The sequence below is a fragment of the Cyprinodon tularosa genome, unplaced genomic scaffold (assembly GCF_016077235.1).
Source record: "Cyprinodon tularosa strain WSP-4 unplaced genomic scaffold, ASM1607723v1 ctg301, whole genome shotgun sequence".
NCBI classification, from domain to species: domain Eukaryota; kingdom Metazoa; phylum Chordata; class Actinopteri; order Cyprinodontiformes; family Cyprinodontidae; genus Cyprinodon; species Cyprinodon tularosa.
The window spans coordinates 912,618-930,153 of NW_024039010.1; the positions used below are offsets into that span (position 1 = coordinate 912,618).

Sequence of the window (17,536 nt, forward strand, 5' to 3'; positions counted from 1 at the left end):
AGCACAAACCCCAAAAAGGTGACTGACGGTTGATGGAATTCGCACTTCTCGGCTTTCACGAACAGCTTATTCTCCAGTAGTCTCTGTAAGACAAGGCGAACATGTCTCTTGTGTTCATTGAGGTCCTTGGAATAAATGAGAATGTCATCAATGTACACAAAAACAAACACGTTGAGGAAATCTCTGAGAACATCGTTTACTAGGGCCTGGAAACAGGCAGGAGCGTTGGTTAAACCAAAAGGCATTACCAGATATTCGAATTGGCCCAAAGGAGTCTTAAAGGCAGTTTTCCATTCATCGCCCTCTCGTATCCTCAGAAGATGATAGGCGTTTCTTAAGTCCAACTTAGTAAACACTGTAGCACCCTGTACAGGTTCAAAAGCAGAAGCAAGAAGAGGCAATGGATATTTATTTTTAATTGTGATCTGGTTCAAACCCCGATAATCAATGCATGGCCTCAGGGAACCATCCTTCTTGCCCACGAAGAAGAAACCTGCACCCAGCGGAGAGGATGAAGGACGAATAATTCCAGCAGCTAATGATTCATTGATGTATTTCTCCATAGTTTCTCTTTCAGGCTTGGAAATGTTATACAGTCTGCTGCTTGGAAGATGTGCACCAGGTAAAAGTTCAATGGCGCAATCGTATGGTCTGTGTGGAGGTAGGGACGTAGCACTGACCTTACTGAAGACAGGGGCTAAGTCGTGGTACTCAGAGGGAACTGAAGAAAGGTCAGGAGAGTCCATCTCCCCCCCACCACTAGGAGGCCCCACCATAGGGGCAGCAGAACGAAGGCATGTTTCGTGGCACGTAGTGGACCATGATTCCAGGAGACGTTTAGTCCAGTTAATGTGAGGGTTATGCTTCTCCAACCACTCAAACCCGAGGACCAGCGGGGAACATGCAGAGGGAAAAACAAAGAAGGTTATTGTCTCTCGGTGGTTACCTGATAGAAGTAGCTCGAGGGGCTGGGTTTGGTGGGTAACACGGTGGAGTCTTTTTCCGTCGATGGCTGACACACAGAGAGGCTGAGAGAGGGGAACGGTCTTTATGTGAAGTTGCTGGACGAGGTTAGAGTCTATTAAATTACACTCACAGCCTGAGTCGATGAAGGCGGAAAAAGAGAGACTCTGGTTATCACAGAAGAGGGTGGCTGGAAGCAACAAACGAGGAGATTTTGTTGTGTTAATTTGGCCCGCCAGACTCCTCAGATCCACTGGCGGGCCCCGGCTTTTGATCTTGCCGGGCAGGAGGCGATAAAATGTCCACTCTCGCCGCAGTAGATACATAGTTTACTTAGGAATCGCCTCTGTCTCTCCTCAGGAGTAAGCCTAGTGTGTCCCACCTGCATGGGTTCGGAGTCCCCTTCTCCCGAATGAGAGGTCTGAACCGGCAATGGAAGAGACTGGGGCTTAGACCTCTGAGTAGGCATCTGCTCTGTAGATGGAGAACATACAGTCACGTTAAGAGAGGCAGGAGAGAAATTACTCTGCTTCTTAGAACTGTTTCTGGCTCGAATCCTATTATCAAGTCTAATGGAGAGGCGGATTAAATCTTCGAGGGAAGCAGGTTCGTCGAGGGTTGCTAGTTCATCTTTAATCTGTTCATTTAATGCCATGAAGAATGCTCCCTTTAAGGCGCTTTGGTTCCAACCGGAAGCTGCCGCCTTAACCCGGAAGTTAATCGAAAAGTCTGCCACCGATGAATTTCCCTGTTTGAGGCTGAAAAGAGCTCTGGAATCCATAGCTTGGTCAGTTTCCTGATTGAATACCTGGTTAAATTCTGAGATGAAGTCTGAAAAATAACAGTTTAAGCTGTCATCGGATGCAAATCTGGCCTGAGCCCATTCCAAGGCTCTTCCTGTTAACTGAGAAAGAATAAATGTTATCTTCTTGTGGTCCGTGGGAAAACAACCAGGGGAGTTCATAAAAATCAAACGACATTGAAATAAAAATCCCCTGCAATCTTTCATCTTGCCAGAGAACTTTTCTGGTAGACTGGGGCGGAACTCTGATGACGTCACTGCTGGTGACCTCGGAGGGGGAACAGGACCCGGAAATGGTTGTGGAGAAGGGGTAGCGTTAGCATTGTTCAATCTACTAGAGAAATTACGGACAAGATGATCCTGGAAATCAATTTGAGAATTTAACTCACTCAGAGTTTGAACCTGTCTGTGGATTTGGGCATCCCGCTCCTCTAGTAGTTGACGGAGATGTTCTGCTGGGCCTTGAGTTTGGCCGCAGTGTTCTGTCATGATGGGTTCTCAAATGGAGACCCAGTTATGCAGAACACCACAAGGCGGACACGAGGATAAAAGTTTAACAGTTTATTAAAGCACAAACACAGAGTGTACTGGAATCAGGTTCGGGCCTGGGTCCTGGTTTCACTGGAGTCTGCGTGAGAGACAGAGCTGTTATGAACTGCTGGCAGGGTTTGGTTTTCAAGTGAGCTCAGATAGTACCTTGAGGGTTCTTGAGTTATTCTCCTTGGGGGAGTTTCTGTTGGTTCTGGAGAAGAGTTTATCAGCAGAGTCCGTAGCTGCTTCAGCGTCTCACGTCTAGCTCGTAGAGACCTTGGTTTGGTTTTTCCAGCTCTAGTCCTGAGCTGCTTGGGGGTTCTCAGAAAGTCTTCAGGGTTTGGCTCAGAGGGTCGGCTCGGCAGGTTAGCTCTCCTAGAGCTTTCACGGAGGAGACTCGGGTTTCCTGGGAACACAGAGAGAGAAGTTAGAATCCAATCTGGATTCAAAGTCATGGAGATTCACAAGGAGCAAGGCTTTAGCGCTGACCAACTGGAACAACACTGCGGCGTTGAGGCAAGGTCTGAAGGCAGCTTATGTAGTGGATCCTCTGATGGTCTTGATGAGCTGCACCTGTGCAGGAGGCTCCCTCAGAGGATCCACGGCGGACTCTGCTGGAGAAAGATGGGATTTTCTCCAGCTCCCAACATAAATAGGTTGCTCTATCCAGGAAGAAAACAGTTAAGCAGACAAGCACAGGCCTAAATACTGAAAAACAGGCCGAAAACTTAAATCTATTATAGAAGTAGTGGTTTGTAGCTTCCTCTGGGATGATGTCACAGATTAACAGCAGTACTTGGCCAGATGTAGACAATATGGTGAGAAAAAGCAGAGAGACCATAAAGTTAGGGTTTGACCTGAGAAATAATGAAGAAGTGAAAAATATAGATAGAATGAAGAGAACTGGTTCCTGTGTCTTCCAGCAGCCTAAGCCTATAGCAGCATAACTATTGAGATAGCTCAGGATAACCTGAGCCCCTTCAACTATAAGCTTCATCAAAAAGGAATATTTTAAGCCTAGCCTTAGAAGTACACAGGGTGTCTGCCTCACAGACTAAAATTTGTTGGTTTTGCAGGAAAGGAGCCTTATATGATGCCTATCTGTGGCCAAACACCTGGTGCCACGTCAGTCAAGGGCAAAACATAAACATAACAGCCTTTAATCAATACCTGCTGACATGGTTCTACAGTATTTATAACTTAATATAGCAAAAATACACATTGTGCTGGGGAGTTGCTTACTCTACCAGAGCAGCTTAATAAACTCATAGAAGTTGCCCAGCGGGGATAGGGAAGGTAGGGATGGGTGGATAAGTGACAGCAGTAACAAAATACATTTTTAGCAATGAGTTAATTTATCACTCAGATTTAGTGGTGTCAAAAGTACACACATTTGTTACTTAAGAAGAAGTATAGATACTGCAGTTTAAAAACACTCTGGTAAAAGTTGAAATATCATATTGATCTCTTTACTCAAGTAAAAGCCAAAAAGGATGTCCTCCAAAAAACTACTTAAAGCATAGAAGTATAAAGTAACCTTAAAAAAAAAAAAACAAAAAAAAACAACCAGATGCCACTATATAAATTTAACGCTAATTTTTTTTGACTATTTCGAAAAATTCTTTGATATAGGGCCAAGGATGAGGAAGGTCTTGTTGGTCTCCGTCTCCCGATACGCTCTCGCCTGTGTCCAACCTTTCAGACATTTCAACATCTTTTTCTGAATCCGACATTGTAGCATGGCATAGACAATTCACGTTTGCAGTTTGAAGAACACCTGCTTGCTTCTGATGATTTCCTTTAGCTAACCAATGAGTGTTTGTGTTATATGACTCATCCAATTCCACTAGATTTCACTAGATGTGGATGGCGCCAATGATCTGCATTGGATGGAGCACATGACGGGAAATAAATATTTATAAACATTAAACTGAAGCCAAGAGTAACGAGTAACGTTTGCGTTAAAAATATAAGTAATAGAAAGTACAGATACTTGTGTGTAAATGTAATCAGTAGAAGTCATACAGTGGTGGAAATCAGTATTTGACCCCTTGGTGATTTTGCAGGTTTGGCCACTTACAAAGAATGCAACGATCTATAATTTTAATCATATGTACATTCTAACAGTGAGAGACAGAATCCCAAAGAAAATTCCAGAAAATCACATCATATGCATTTATTAAAATTGATAATCATCTGATGAGGAAAAACAAGTATTTGACCCCCTGGACAAACAGCATGTTAATATTTTTTAGAACAGCCATTATTGGTCAGCACAGATGTCAAACAGTTTTTTTATTGGTGACAAGGTTTGTGCACATTTCGGCAGGGATGTTGGCCCACTCCTCCCTGCAGACAGCCTCCAAATCATTCAGGTTCTGAGGTTGTCACCTGGCAACTCAAATTTTAAGCTCCCTCCAAAGATTTTCAATTGGATTCAGGTCTGGAGACTGGCTAGGCCACTCCAGAACCTTGATGTGCTTCTTCTTCTTCAGCCACTCTTTTGTTGCTTTGGTGGTGTGCTTAGGGTCGTCGTGCTGAAACACCCATCTTCGACCCATCTTCAGCTCTCTCACTGGGGGAAGGAGATGTTGGTCCAGAATTCCACGATACATGGACCCGTCCGTCCTCCCCTCAATACCATGGAGTTGTCCCGTCCCCTTGGCTGAAAAGCACCCCCAAAGCATGATGTTGCCACCACCATGGTGGATGTTGTTCTTTGGGTTGTACTCGGTGTTCTTTGTCCTCCAAACACGACGATTTGAGTTGAGGCCAAAAAGTTCTATTTTGGTCTCATCTGACCACATCACCTTCTTCCAGGCCTCTTCTGAGTCGTCCAGGTGGTAAATGGCTAACTTCATGCGGGCCAGTACATGTTTCTTCTTGAGCAGGGGGACCTTGCGTGCGCTGCAGGACTTCAATCAATGATAACGTAGTGTGTTACCAACCGTTTCTTTTGTAACTGTGGTCCCAGCTGCCTTCAGTTGATTCATCAGTTTCCCCCTTGTGGTTTTGGGATGATTCCCAAAAGATGACACCCCACGAGACGAGATCTTGGTGCTTCTTCCATTTCCTGATAACTGCACCGACAGTTGATCTTTTCTCTCCAAGTTGCTTTCCGATTCTCTTGTAGCCCATCCCAGCCCTGTGCAGATCAGCAATCTTGTCCCTGATGTCTGTAGAAAGCTCTTTTGTCTTGCCCATGGTGGTGATGTTGGATGCAGGTTGTTTGGGTGTTGACAGGTGTCTTTTATACAGGTAACAAGGTGAGGCAGGTGTATTTGATGTAGATAATTGGTTGGGAGTGGGGCTGTGTCTTAAAGAAAGACTAACTGGCTTGTAGGAGCCAGAATACTTACTGTTTGGTCGGAGGTCATATACTTGTTTTTCCTTATCAGATGGTTATCAATTTTTATAAAAATTATTTCTGGAATTTTCTTTCACTGTTAGAATGTACATATGATTAAAATTATAGATCGTTGCATTCTTTGTAAGAGGCCAAGCCTGCAAAATCAGCAAGGGGTCAAATACTTATTTCCCCCACTGTAAGTAGGAAGAAACATAAGTAATCGAGTAAAGTATAGATACCTAAAAAGTGTACTTAAGTACAGTAACAAAGTATATGCACTTCGTTACTTGACACCTCTGCTCAGATTTGAATCATTGTATTTCATGCAACTAGATGAATCTCATTAGTGTGGACACCCTTATAACCCTTTATTTCAATTTTTTTTTTGTCTTGATTGTTCTTGAAATGTAATCCAGAGTAATTATTGTTCAAGACTGAATAAAGACAGAGTACTATCCAGTCAAGTCCAATAAGAGGCCCAAACCATCCAAAAATGAACACTGACTGAAAATATGCTAAATGGGTGTGGATACTTTTACAAGGTACTGAGAATATGTCGTGTTTTCCTAGATCTTTAGACCGAACCAGCTGCTTCTTGTTGAAATGAAAAATAGAAAATCTGCTGCATCACTGAGGCAGGTGCTCATTAACATAAGAATTTGCTGCACTGATTGACTGATTTGTCTTCAACTGTTGAAGGAGTTACATCTGAAAATGCACCTCAAATGCTTCAAACTCCTGTTGCTGTTGCATTGAGAGCTGAACTCGTAGCGATTTGGCATGCAGAGCTACTGTAAGTAGTTCCTAAAGTCCCAAATCACATCCATCTGTGGTCCATTTTAGAGTCCTTTGAATATTCACATTTAATTGGTGATCCTGTAAATCCAATTAGCTCTAACCATGTAATTCCCAAAAGTCACTAGCAAAATGATCTTTTATTTCATTACTAAAACCAACAGTTTGACTAAAACACATGGTGGAGTGAAGCCAGATTCATTAGCCTTTCAAAACAGAGCTGGCCGGCTGCCTTTCTGGCAGCTGCTCTGTGCGAAAGCTTCGAATGCAGGTTAAATATTGAACAGGTTCGCTTCTTACCTCCTGCCACCCATCTCTCATAGAGCTGGAAGGTGCGGGAAAGTCAATGATATTAATGACAGCTATTAACCTGGTGCTTTGAACGATTTTCCCGTCTCACAAGTGGATGGATGGCTTTTATAATGCACTAAACAAAACCACAAATCTTGTTAGGTAGGCTACAACTCTTGTTCATTGTATTTTTGGTGTTCAATTTGCTTCAGCGAGAGGCCGCTTGAAAAATGTCTCTGCCACAATAAGTGGACTTAATCGCTGTAAACCACTGGGAGCAGCAACCTCTTTAATGCAGTGTTTGTCTGACCCCACTACAGGCGTTGAAAGGCCTTATTTCCATCTCTACTTCTCTCCGATCTGTATAAAAAACCACTCGTTGTTAAACACTAGGGGGAACGTGTAACAGTTCCCTAATGTGAGCTGCTAAACTAATTAATTTACCAGAGATAAAGAGGTGCAAGCAGAGGAAGATGTTTGCTGCTGTGACATGCTCTGCTCTAATCGTGACTCTACCTTTCTCTGACTCACCTATTGGAAAATAAACAGACACACATGCCTTAGTCCGTGTGTAAAATGTGTAAAAACGCTCAGGTCGGACAGATTTTATCGATCAAAGATGCTCCCATGAATCACACATGCACTCCGCCATCCCCCCCGCTGTGCCTTTGTGCCCTTTTTCCAAGCGCTGTGTGGCGGCTCAGAGGGGGGGGCCGCAGTCAGAGGATGCCTTTGGCGAGTAAACAACAGAAAACTGGCCCCAAAGGGGACAGAAAGGATCTTGGATGCATTGAAAGAGAAGAAGGTGATAAGCTGGGAAAGGTTGGGCGGAGATGAATAAATCGAGTTAGACAGCAGGCAGAGGTTGTGCATATAGAGAAATGGTTTAAAAGTAGAAGGAGAGCTGATGATCTCATCCTGCTGTCCATGCATGTCAAGCTGGCACTCCAACGCTCCATGGAGAGCAATTACCGCTGCCCTGTCTGTGGAGCTCACTCTATTAGGAATGACAGCATCATCCAAAATTCAGCCCTCCTTCAGATAACATATCATTGCTTTTTAACGAATAGAACTCACCCACACAAACCAGATCCCTTCAACCTGTTCATATTAAGTCGTTTTACCACTATTAATTAACACATTTTGTCGTATTGTGTTTTTAAAGACCAACACAAAGTGCAAACATGTGAATGGTAAACAATGGGAAATGGGTATTTATATTATTTCCATTACAAATGTGAAAAAGTGTTTGAATGGACCCGTTTATCAGAGGTGAAGAAGCTGAAACTTGAAAAAATCCTACAATAGATTGAATCCTGAGTGCTCGGTTTGTGCAGAAGTGATTCTTCTGTGCTGCTATGATTTCTGAGATATTAAAGTTTTTTTTGGGTTATCCAGATGTCACCCATCTTGTCCAAATTAAATCAAGTGGTCTACTTTTTTAGTCTTACTTTTGTTTAGATTCATGAGGTTGAAGTTTTTGTTTTTGTTGCCGCAAAAAGGTAGCGCCAAAAAGGTTTTTTTTTTTGTCCAATTTGGTGCTAGCTGGAGGATGATGTCATTGGTTCAAATAAAAAATTATGTCTCAGAGGTGAGAGCGACACGGTTGAAGCAGTAAACAATCAATTTTTTCCAGTCCACAAGTGTGTGGGCTTTGAGGTTCACTCAGACAATTTCATGTCGCTTTCTCCAGTCTTACTTAACATTCGACTGCTGTAACCGCCATGCTGTGAAGGCCACAGGTGTTCCAAGAAGCCATGCAATTTCACAATAGAAGCATGTGATAAATGCACGAGTCAGGCCAAAACAACTAAAAGGACAAAAAACTGTTCAGCTTCAGATCTGTTTGCAAGAGTTGATTTAAAATTTGTGACTAAACCAGTAACAAAGGAACTTTATTTCTGATCATTTAATGTGCACTGATTCATTTAGACAGCACAGATGTGTAAATGTAGAGTGGGGTGAGCAGAGGGTAAATCAAACCTGATAGGTATGAACTTTACAACTCAAGCTTCTTAAAACAGAACAATAATAAAAATTAAAAAAAAAAAAAATAGAAGAGAGAAACAGTATGCAAATGAATGTTTTCAAAAACAAGAGCTTCTTCACCTAGATGTCAATAAAAGCTAAAAATACATGAAATCCAGTAGAACAAGCTTCCTGTCTGGCTGCGGAGTAGGGGTGTAAATAATGATTGTTTTGTATCGATGCATCGATCCAACAGCCGACGATCCAATGTATCGACACGTCTGCAAGAGTATCGATTTATTTTATTTTTTTCCTCCAGTCTATTTTTATCCATTTGCTCCTGGACGTAATTCTGACTACCTTGCTGGGGTGGCGCTAAACCTTTTTTGCCCTCCTACCTCGCTTCCTTTAGCCACAACCCTCTTTCCGCTTGCAGTATTTTTTTTATGCAAGGACTTTCAGAGTCTATAACACAGAGGCATTATTATTTTTCAGTAAATGAGGTTTTCATAGGCATAGGTGGAGTACAACTTTGCAACTGTATTGATAGTGCACCCTAAAGATAAAACCCCCAGACCGAATATGAGCGGAGTAGTATATGCTGTTCAGTGCAGCGAGGAATGCTCTGATCTTTATATTGGCGAAACAAAACAACCTCTCCACAGACGCATGGCCCAACACAGAAGAGCGGCCGCCTCTGGACAAGACTCCGCAGTACACCTACACCTTATGGACAAAGGACATTCTTTTGAGGACCAGAATGTCCATATTCTGGATAAAGAAAATAGGTGGTTTGAGAGGGGCGTGAAAGAAGCCATCTATGTTAAGAGAGAAAAACCAACTTTAAACAGAGGTGGTGGACTCAGATTCCAGCTTCCAAAAACATACAATTCAATCATAGACATGATCCCTTCTAGATATCACCAAACCCCCCACCCCATCACAGAGGAACGGGGGACCCACCCGCCCCAGCCGGTGAACAATACCTCCTTAACGACCAACCCTTAACAATCATAGACAGGTTTCAGGTATTACAGGAGACAATCCCCCCCCTTAATGGCAATCCCCCCTTTAACGACCGACCCCTAGAATCATAGACAGGTTCAGATATTACAGGCTAACGATGGAACTAACGACCCATTCATCGGTTACCATTGCATGTTTCCAAGCGATACAAGGCGTTGTCTATATAAGACTCAAACTCACTGCGGATCCAGACATTTGAATTGAGAAAGCTTCCTGGAGAGGTGGCGAAACGTCTTCAAATCTTGAAAACCAAGTCCAGTGGATATTTTTTTGAATTTTTACGGAATACTGTATTGATTATATTAAAATCTGAATCGGATTATATAAGGCTATTTAAAAACTACAGTGGTCTACAAAAGTTGCATTTAAAGCTTCAGCTTTACCGCCTTAAATCTATTGCTCGTTTTTGTGACCCAATCTTTGTTTTCCTTGGAGAACAGAACAAAAGCACATGGCGTATTAAAGGTCAACGGTTTTTCAGATTTCACCCTGTTTTGAAAATGACAGCCAGACATAGTGACTCATCTGTTCATGAGTCTGTTTCTTACAGTGTAAGGATGTCAGACACAGTGTGTTTTCCCACTGGGACGTTCCCCATTACTACACATCTGAAAGACAATGTACCGATGTGTTGCACACACGTTCAGCAGCGGTGCCACAACTGCATCCCCCAGAGGTTCCCTTGGCCACGTTTCTCATTTTATCAAGCTGTGTGAATCTCACTTTTCCATGGGTTGCCATGGTTACTTGTTAGATCCAGCTGGTCCCAGAGGCAAAAGGAACAGTCCTAAATGTGTGTGTAAACATGCTCAGAGTGTGAAATATTCACCAACTCCCTGTTTCATGAGAGAGGTTTTAAACTTCCAGTTTGACTGAACAGAGCCAGCAGCTTTATTTGGAGGAGATGTGCGATTTTTCTGCATCATGTCAAAAGAAATGTGCAATAAAATCTGATCAAATTCACTATATAATCATGAAGGGGACAAAAAGTGTTTTTGTTTTTAATGTAGCTGGTGTGTCTTGGATGTATAGTTTATTTAAGGTTGTTTTCATTAAATAATATTCGATTATAAGGAAGTTTTTATCTTTGTTTGGAACATTTTCGTTTTTCTGGGCTCATCCTCCTTGTGCCACACTGAGTGTCTGACAGCGAGCTGCTTGTGTTTTTGTATCTAATCTCCTTCTGCTGCCTAGCAAGCTTGTTTCCAAACAGCCTGCCCATCCATTTTTCACTATTTTCAAGCAATAGTTTTTTAGCCTGCCTCCGTGTGTCACCAGCTGCTCTCCACTCTGCCTCGCTGGTATTTTTCTGACATCTCCTGACATACAGAGCTGCCCCAGCTGACTCTGTTCTCAACAGTGTTTAGATCAGCGTCTCATTGTGATTGTTAGAGGTTAAAACTGAGCCAGTCTTAATGCTCTGTTCACTCCAAACGCAAACAATACGAAGGGAGCAACATGTTAGTCCTATGTAAAGGATTGATAAGGAGCCAATTAATGATCAGCGATGCAAATAGAGGAAATTTGGGGGACATACCAAATAGAATCTAAGAATAAGCATGAAACACAAAATGGATAAAGTAAAACTTTGCTCGATTTAAAATATCAGAACTTTTTTGTCAGTTTGCATGGTGTTAACTATTTAGAACCTCAAAGGAGCGCAGCAGAGACAAAGGTTTTTACTAGGGCTGCAACTAACGATTATTTTAAAAATCAATGAATCGGACGATTATTTTTTCGATTAATCGATGAATCGGACAAAAAATATTTTTTATATTAACCTCTTTATTCCAAAATAAACATTTTAGACAGAACAAACAAGCACACAAGTACAGGTTGCTCATTAACTGTACTGGTGTAATATGAAAAATAAATGTTTGTTAAAACTACACAAACTTACATGAGAAATGTAGCTGTACATCCACAAAATATAGGGTACTTTGTTTCATAAAGCGCAAAAAAGACAGGCATTTTTGTTTTTCAAAGCCCCTAAGGGGTTCAAACAATAGGTCCCCCCATTTCAACAAATGAGTTGTTTTTTTTGACTAGAAGTGTTCTGCCTTTTAAGACAGGAAAGTATAGCAGTTAAAGTTGCTACTTGAGAAAATACTTAACATAGAGATAAAAATAGCCCTGTGATTCAAATTATAAATTGTATTTGGAATAAAAATGAGAGAACTAGGGGTGCTAAAAAAACACATCCTCCAAAGACAGATATTTTACATGGGAATGTGGCATATAATTAATTGACATATTACTGACCTTGCTGGATTTTATTCTGCTTTACTTCCATAAATTGCAGGATCTTCTTTACTTTATCTTTGCCAGAAGATTTAAACTTTAAAAGCCTTGCCCTCATAATTTGAAAGTTAATTTATTTATAAAGAAAATATAAACGCTGCTTAAGCTAATTCAAATGAAATTAAAAGTAAAATAAGTAGCCAACCTTATCACTGTCTGTAACCTACTAACACGGTAAGGAAAGCATCAGATGAGCTACCTGAGAAACTAACGTAACGTTTCCCCACTTTAAAACCAAACAAACATGGTGGTTCCCTGCCATGTTAATTTCTTTTGAAAAAAGTAGCATGTTATCACTTTTTTCACTTTACAAAGCGCAGGCTATTTTAATTATTGTGATCAATTTGCGCCGTCAATCCCGGTGCATGCGCGCTTCATTTGCAGTCTGGACGCTGAGGCTCTTACTGCAGCGCTGAGAGGGACTACTTCGGGAAAACGTGGTTGGGTTGGGGGAGGCGCCCCACGGCAGAGTAGGAACGATACATGCTTTCACGTAAGAGTCTCCAAAAGCCGCCAGTGACACCGAAAAAAGTCGCCAGATTTGTCGCTAGTCGCTTTTTTGAAAAGTAGTCGCTGGAGGGGTCTGAAAAGTCGCTGAGTTGGCAACACTGCACCTGCAGCGCTGACTCGCTCTGCCGTATTTTTTTTTCTTCCTCTTTCAGTCAAGAGGCAGTGATGACGGCGGCAGATGACGCATTTATCGCGCGACACAACTAATCGATGATGAAATTCGTTGCCAACGCTTTTAAAAGTCGATTTTTATCGATTTTATCGATTCGTTGTTGCAGCCCTAGTTTTTACTTTTGAAAAGTCAGCAGAGGGCGGCCTCTTTCTCAGCGCAGGCATAAGTTCCTGCTACTGGATCCTGAACAGAGAGGAATAGTGCTGGAATCAACTATAATCCAGCCACAGCCTCTGGAGGAGGCGGGAGTAACTGATTTAAAACATTTATAAATTACCACATGTTGTCCGAAAACAGGGTCCAATTTCACTTGCGCCCATTCTCCTGTTTGTACGGTAAAGCCCTCCGGAGCGTCCAGCTCCAGGCTGCACATGATATAAATTAGCCAATGAGCTGCTGTCAGTCAGGGTTGCTGCTGCTGCTACTTTTAGACACAGCAGGCAAACCTGTGGCAAGCCGGGTGATGGGAAAGAAGGAGAAGATGATGAGAAAAACAGAGCAGAGAAAGTGTGAACTGCTGGAAGAACTGTGGTGAACTGGTGAAAGAAAAGTGAAATGGTGCTCAAAGATGACCCTGCACATTTAGAGTATGTTTTGCTCAACCAGCTGCTGTTAAGCAGGATTCTCCACCATGAACAGAATCAAAAATAAATCTGGATCCAGGTAGCCTGATAAATCAGACTAAATGTGAAATTAAATGTGTAATTTAGTCTGGCCCTGATGAATGAGACATCGGAAGATTGTTCATAAGAGCAATCCGTTGTCTTTCAAACCGCTGTCTGTGCCTATTGGCCAACGCTCTGACCAATGAGCGCAACAGACTGTGACTTAGTAAGCGTGACAGAAAGCTGGTGGGGGAGTGTAAACAAACAGCCTGTCGGTAAAATGGCGACTACGTCCTTCTCAAACATGAATGAGCGTAGAGCCTCTTCCTGCTCACGTTTCGACGAAAACCCCAAATCTAATCCTTCCAAACTGATTCCAGAGCTGAGTCAAACGAGAACAGTTCAATAGTTGTTGCCATCTTCCTTGTTGTGCTTTCTCCAGCGTCACGCAGCTTTGTTGTCACGCCCTCAAAACCCCATCCAGAAATTCAAAACACATCTCTGCGTTGTGATTGGCCCGCCGGTTCTGGGGCCTGGGGCATTGATCGAGGCTAGACCACTCGCAGGCAAAAATTATTTTGGCCGCTGGCGAGTGGGGCTAGTTTACTAGGCTACGATACAGGCTCACGAATGAGCACCTTGATATGTGCTTTAGAATCGCTTTATCACCATTTAAACCCAGGTTTAAAGCCTTGCAGTTCAGCCTAAAGCCTACTGCTCTCATTAAGCCATAAAGAAGAAAGAAAAAAATAACAAACGGTCAGTTCAGGTGTTTTATAAATTATATGAAACAGAAAAAAGTCAATATACCAAACTGAACGATTGTTGTTTTCTACTTTTAAAAAAACCACTTTCGATTTTTTTATTATAAGTCAATGTATAACATGGATGCATAAACACCTCGTTTTATTTCAGTGTTAAATTATGCTTAAAGTAACGGATTATAATGAATAATGTTACTGTTACTGGATGATGATTTTCTTTGTTCCGACCCTGCTGATGTCATTTAAATTTAATTGGTTACCACTGATCTAAAGTGTCCCTGTAACAGCCCTCAACTAAGCCGTAGATCAAATAAAAGATAAGCTAATATAGAGCCTCAGTAATGCGGCTCTAAATGCTGTTCCTGCACATTGGTATCTACCAGTGTTCTACGAACATGGAGCCTGTCTGAGTCACCTCCTTCCCTTTAGAGCCTTGTGGGAACTACCAATAAAAAAGGACAGAGAGCTGCTTAGAACAGACATTCATCACACTGCGTGATTGACACTATATTTTATTGAATCTCCGCCGTCCACATACTCAGCAGACAAACTTCAAATCCTGCAAATGAAGAAACCCTCCCTCATAAAAAAATCTGTTTATGTGTTCTGCCTGTTAAGTATTAAAACCTCAACAACAACAACAGCCTGATATAAAGCGACCTCCTCACTGGCTGCTGTCGCATATCTTCATGTCTCCCTGGCCGCTCTCACATTCGTCCCGCCGCTTGTTTTTCTGTCTCAGTCAGTTTGTCTGTCCGTCTGTCTTTCCACCATGTCGGTGTGTCTGCACGCACATCTGTCTGTGTCACTATTCATCTCTGTGATAGCTAAACACTGAGTGCATTCGTCTCCCTCGGTTTGATGCATGTCTGGGGGAAACATTAGCAAGACTAATCTTAGGCTTAGCTCATGTGAAGCTGATTGCTTTTCACCATCTCAGTTTCTGACACTGATATTGATGTAAGGTTTTAGGAAAAATGCTGTGTGAGATATAACAGCGTATTTTCACGCTGGTGTTATGGACTTCTAATCTGATCCATTTATCTGAGCAAACTATAATAGTCATGTTTTGGGATCAATACAAGTATGTGAATCTCTGAAAGGGATTTATGTCAATGTCCTGTTCATTATATGCTGTAGTTTTAAAATGTTAGGTGATTAGTGAAGTTATTCTTTTAAAGAATCTTTTTATGTCATAAATGCTGTGCAATCTAACTATATGCATTTCTTTTGTTTTTGTTTTTTCCCAGCTAGTGCGGTTATATCTGTGGTTTTCTTGAAGGAGACCATCAGACCCTCTGACATTGTTGGTAAGCAAACACTTTAGATCTATACATCATTGTCCTAGAAGTCAGAAAAATCTGTTTTGAATAACATAAAAAATATATAGAAGGAGTTACAGTGCGTGTGAAAGAGCATGCACAAGCTAATTTCTCCTCATGCACGTCCTGTTAAAAATTTGCTGTTCTCATGTTCACACAAGCTTACTGTATTTTATAGCAAACTCAGTTAACTGACCGTTTGGACAAATGATCACTGATGATCACTTTTTGCTATGTTGGCCATGTAACTCCTTCTCCACCACACGGTGCCATCTTTGTTATTAGTTGCCTCTGTTGGGTAGCGACAACCTATGGCCACAGCGGGCCACTGTGACAGCAAATTCCATATTGCTTTGCAATAGGGCTGCAACAACGAATCGATAAAATCAATAAAAATCGACTTTTAAAAGCGTTGGCAACGAATTTAATCATCGATTAGTTGTGTCGCGCGATTAATGCGTCATCCGCCGCCGCCGTCATCCGGGGGAAGAAAAAAAAATATGGCGGAGCGAGTCAGCGCCGCAGTTGCAGTGTTGCCAACTCAGCTACTTTTCAGACCCCTCCAGCGACTATTTTTCAAAAAAGCGACTAGCGGCAAATCTGGCGACTTTTTACGGTGTCACTGGCGGCTTTTGCCTGCCGTGGGGCGCCTCCCCCATCCCAATCCCTTTCTCCCTCTCCCACAGGAATCCCTCTCAGCGCTGCAGTCAGAGCCGCAGGATATTAGTGAGGAGTTTACCCTCAGCGTCCAGACTGCAAATGAAGCGGGCATGCGCCGGGATTGACGGCGCAAATTGATCACAATAATTAAAACAGCCTGCGCTTTGTAAAGTAAAAAAAGTCGTAACATGCAACTTTTGTAAAAACGAATGAACATGGCACGGAAGCACCACTGTTATGACGCAGCACCTGAAAAGAAAACACGTTGGAGCCTTCAATGGCAGTGAAGAGAGCTGATCAGCAGGATGAGCGACCATGTTTGTTTGGTCTTAAAGTGGGGAAACGTTAGGTTAGTTTCTCAGGTCGCTCATCTGATGCTTTCCTTACCTTGTTAGTAGGTTACAGACAGTAATAAGGTTGGCTACTTATTTTACTTTTAATTTCATTTGAATTAGCTTAAGCAGCGTTTATATTTTCTTTATAAATAAATTAACTTGCAAATTATGAGGGCAAGGCTTTTAAAGTTTAAATCTATTGGCAAAGATAAAGTAAAGAAGATCCTGCAATTTATGGAAGTAAAGCAGAATAAAATCCAGCAAGATCAGTAATATGTCAATTAATTATATGCCACATTCCCATGTAAATATCTGTCTTTGGAGGATGTGTTTTTTAGCACCCCTAGTTCTCTCATTTTTATTCCAAATACAATTTATAATTTGAATCACAGGGCTATTTTTATCTCTATGGTTCAGTATTTTCTCAAGCAGCAACTTTAACTGTTATACTTTCCTGTCTTAAAAGGCAGAACTCTATTAGTCTAAAATAAAACTCCTTTGTTGAAATGGGGGGGCCTATTGTTTGAGCCCCTTAGGGGCTTTAAAAAACAAACATTTATGAAACAAAGTACCCTATATTTTGTGGATGTACAGCTACATTTCTCATGTAAGTTTGCGTAGTTTTAACACAAACATTTATTTTTCATATTGCACCAGTACAGTTAATGAGCAACCTGTACTTGTGTGCTTGTTTGTTCTGTCTAAAATGTTTATTTTGAAATAAAGAGGTTAATATAAAAATTTTTTTTTGTCCGATTCATCGATTAATCGAAAAAATAATCGGCCAATTCATCGTTTTTTAAAATAATCATTAGTTGCAGGCCTACTTTGCAAGGAGAGCTCTCCTAGTCACCAATTTAGTGCTACTCGATCCCAATGTAATTTCCCATTAGGAACCCACTAGCACTGAGTTGCTAACTGGCTAGCAAGATGCTATCGAGAAAACAGCCACAACCAAACTTGCTTGCGAACCTTCCACCACAACAATCCCGCCCCCTTGATAAACCACCAATCACATTCACTTTATTCACTCGTGTAAAGTCGTGCACCACTCGGGAGAATTCGTAAATGCAACGGTTGGAACAGCCGCTTCCCTACGACTTTAACTGTTTTAGGAGAAAGGTTCCTGGACATTGGCAAAG

General features: G+C 41.8%; 1 protein-coding gene across 1 annotated transcript in view; it reads left to right on the forward strand.

Moving 5' to 3' along the window:
- LOC119787795 (NIPA-like protein 2) overlaps positions 1-17,536 on the forward strand; it is a 66,932-nt gene that overhangs the window by 31,036 nt on the left and 18,360 nt on the right. Inside the window, exon 4 of the mRNA XM_038291837.1 lies at positions 15,328-15,387. Within this exon, the coding sequence (XP_038147765.1) occupies positions 15,328-15,387 (60 nt within the window). The remainder of the gene's footprint in view (positions 1-15,327; positions 15,388-17,536) is intronic.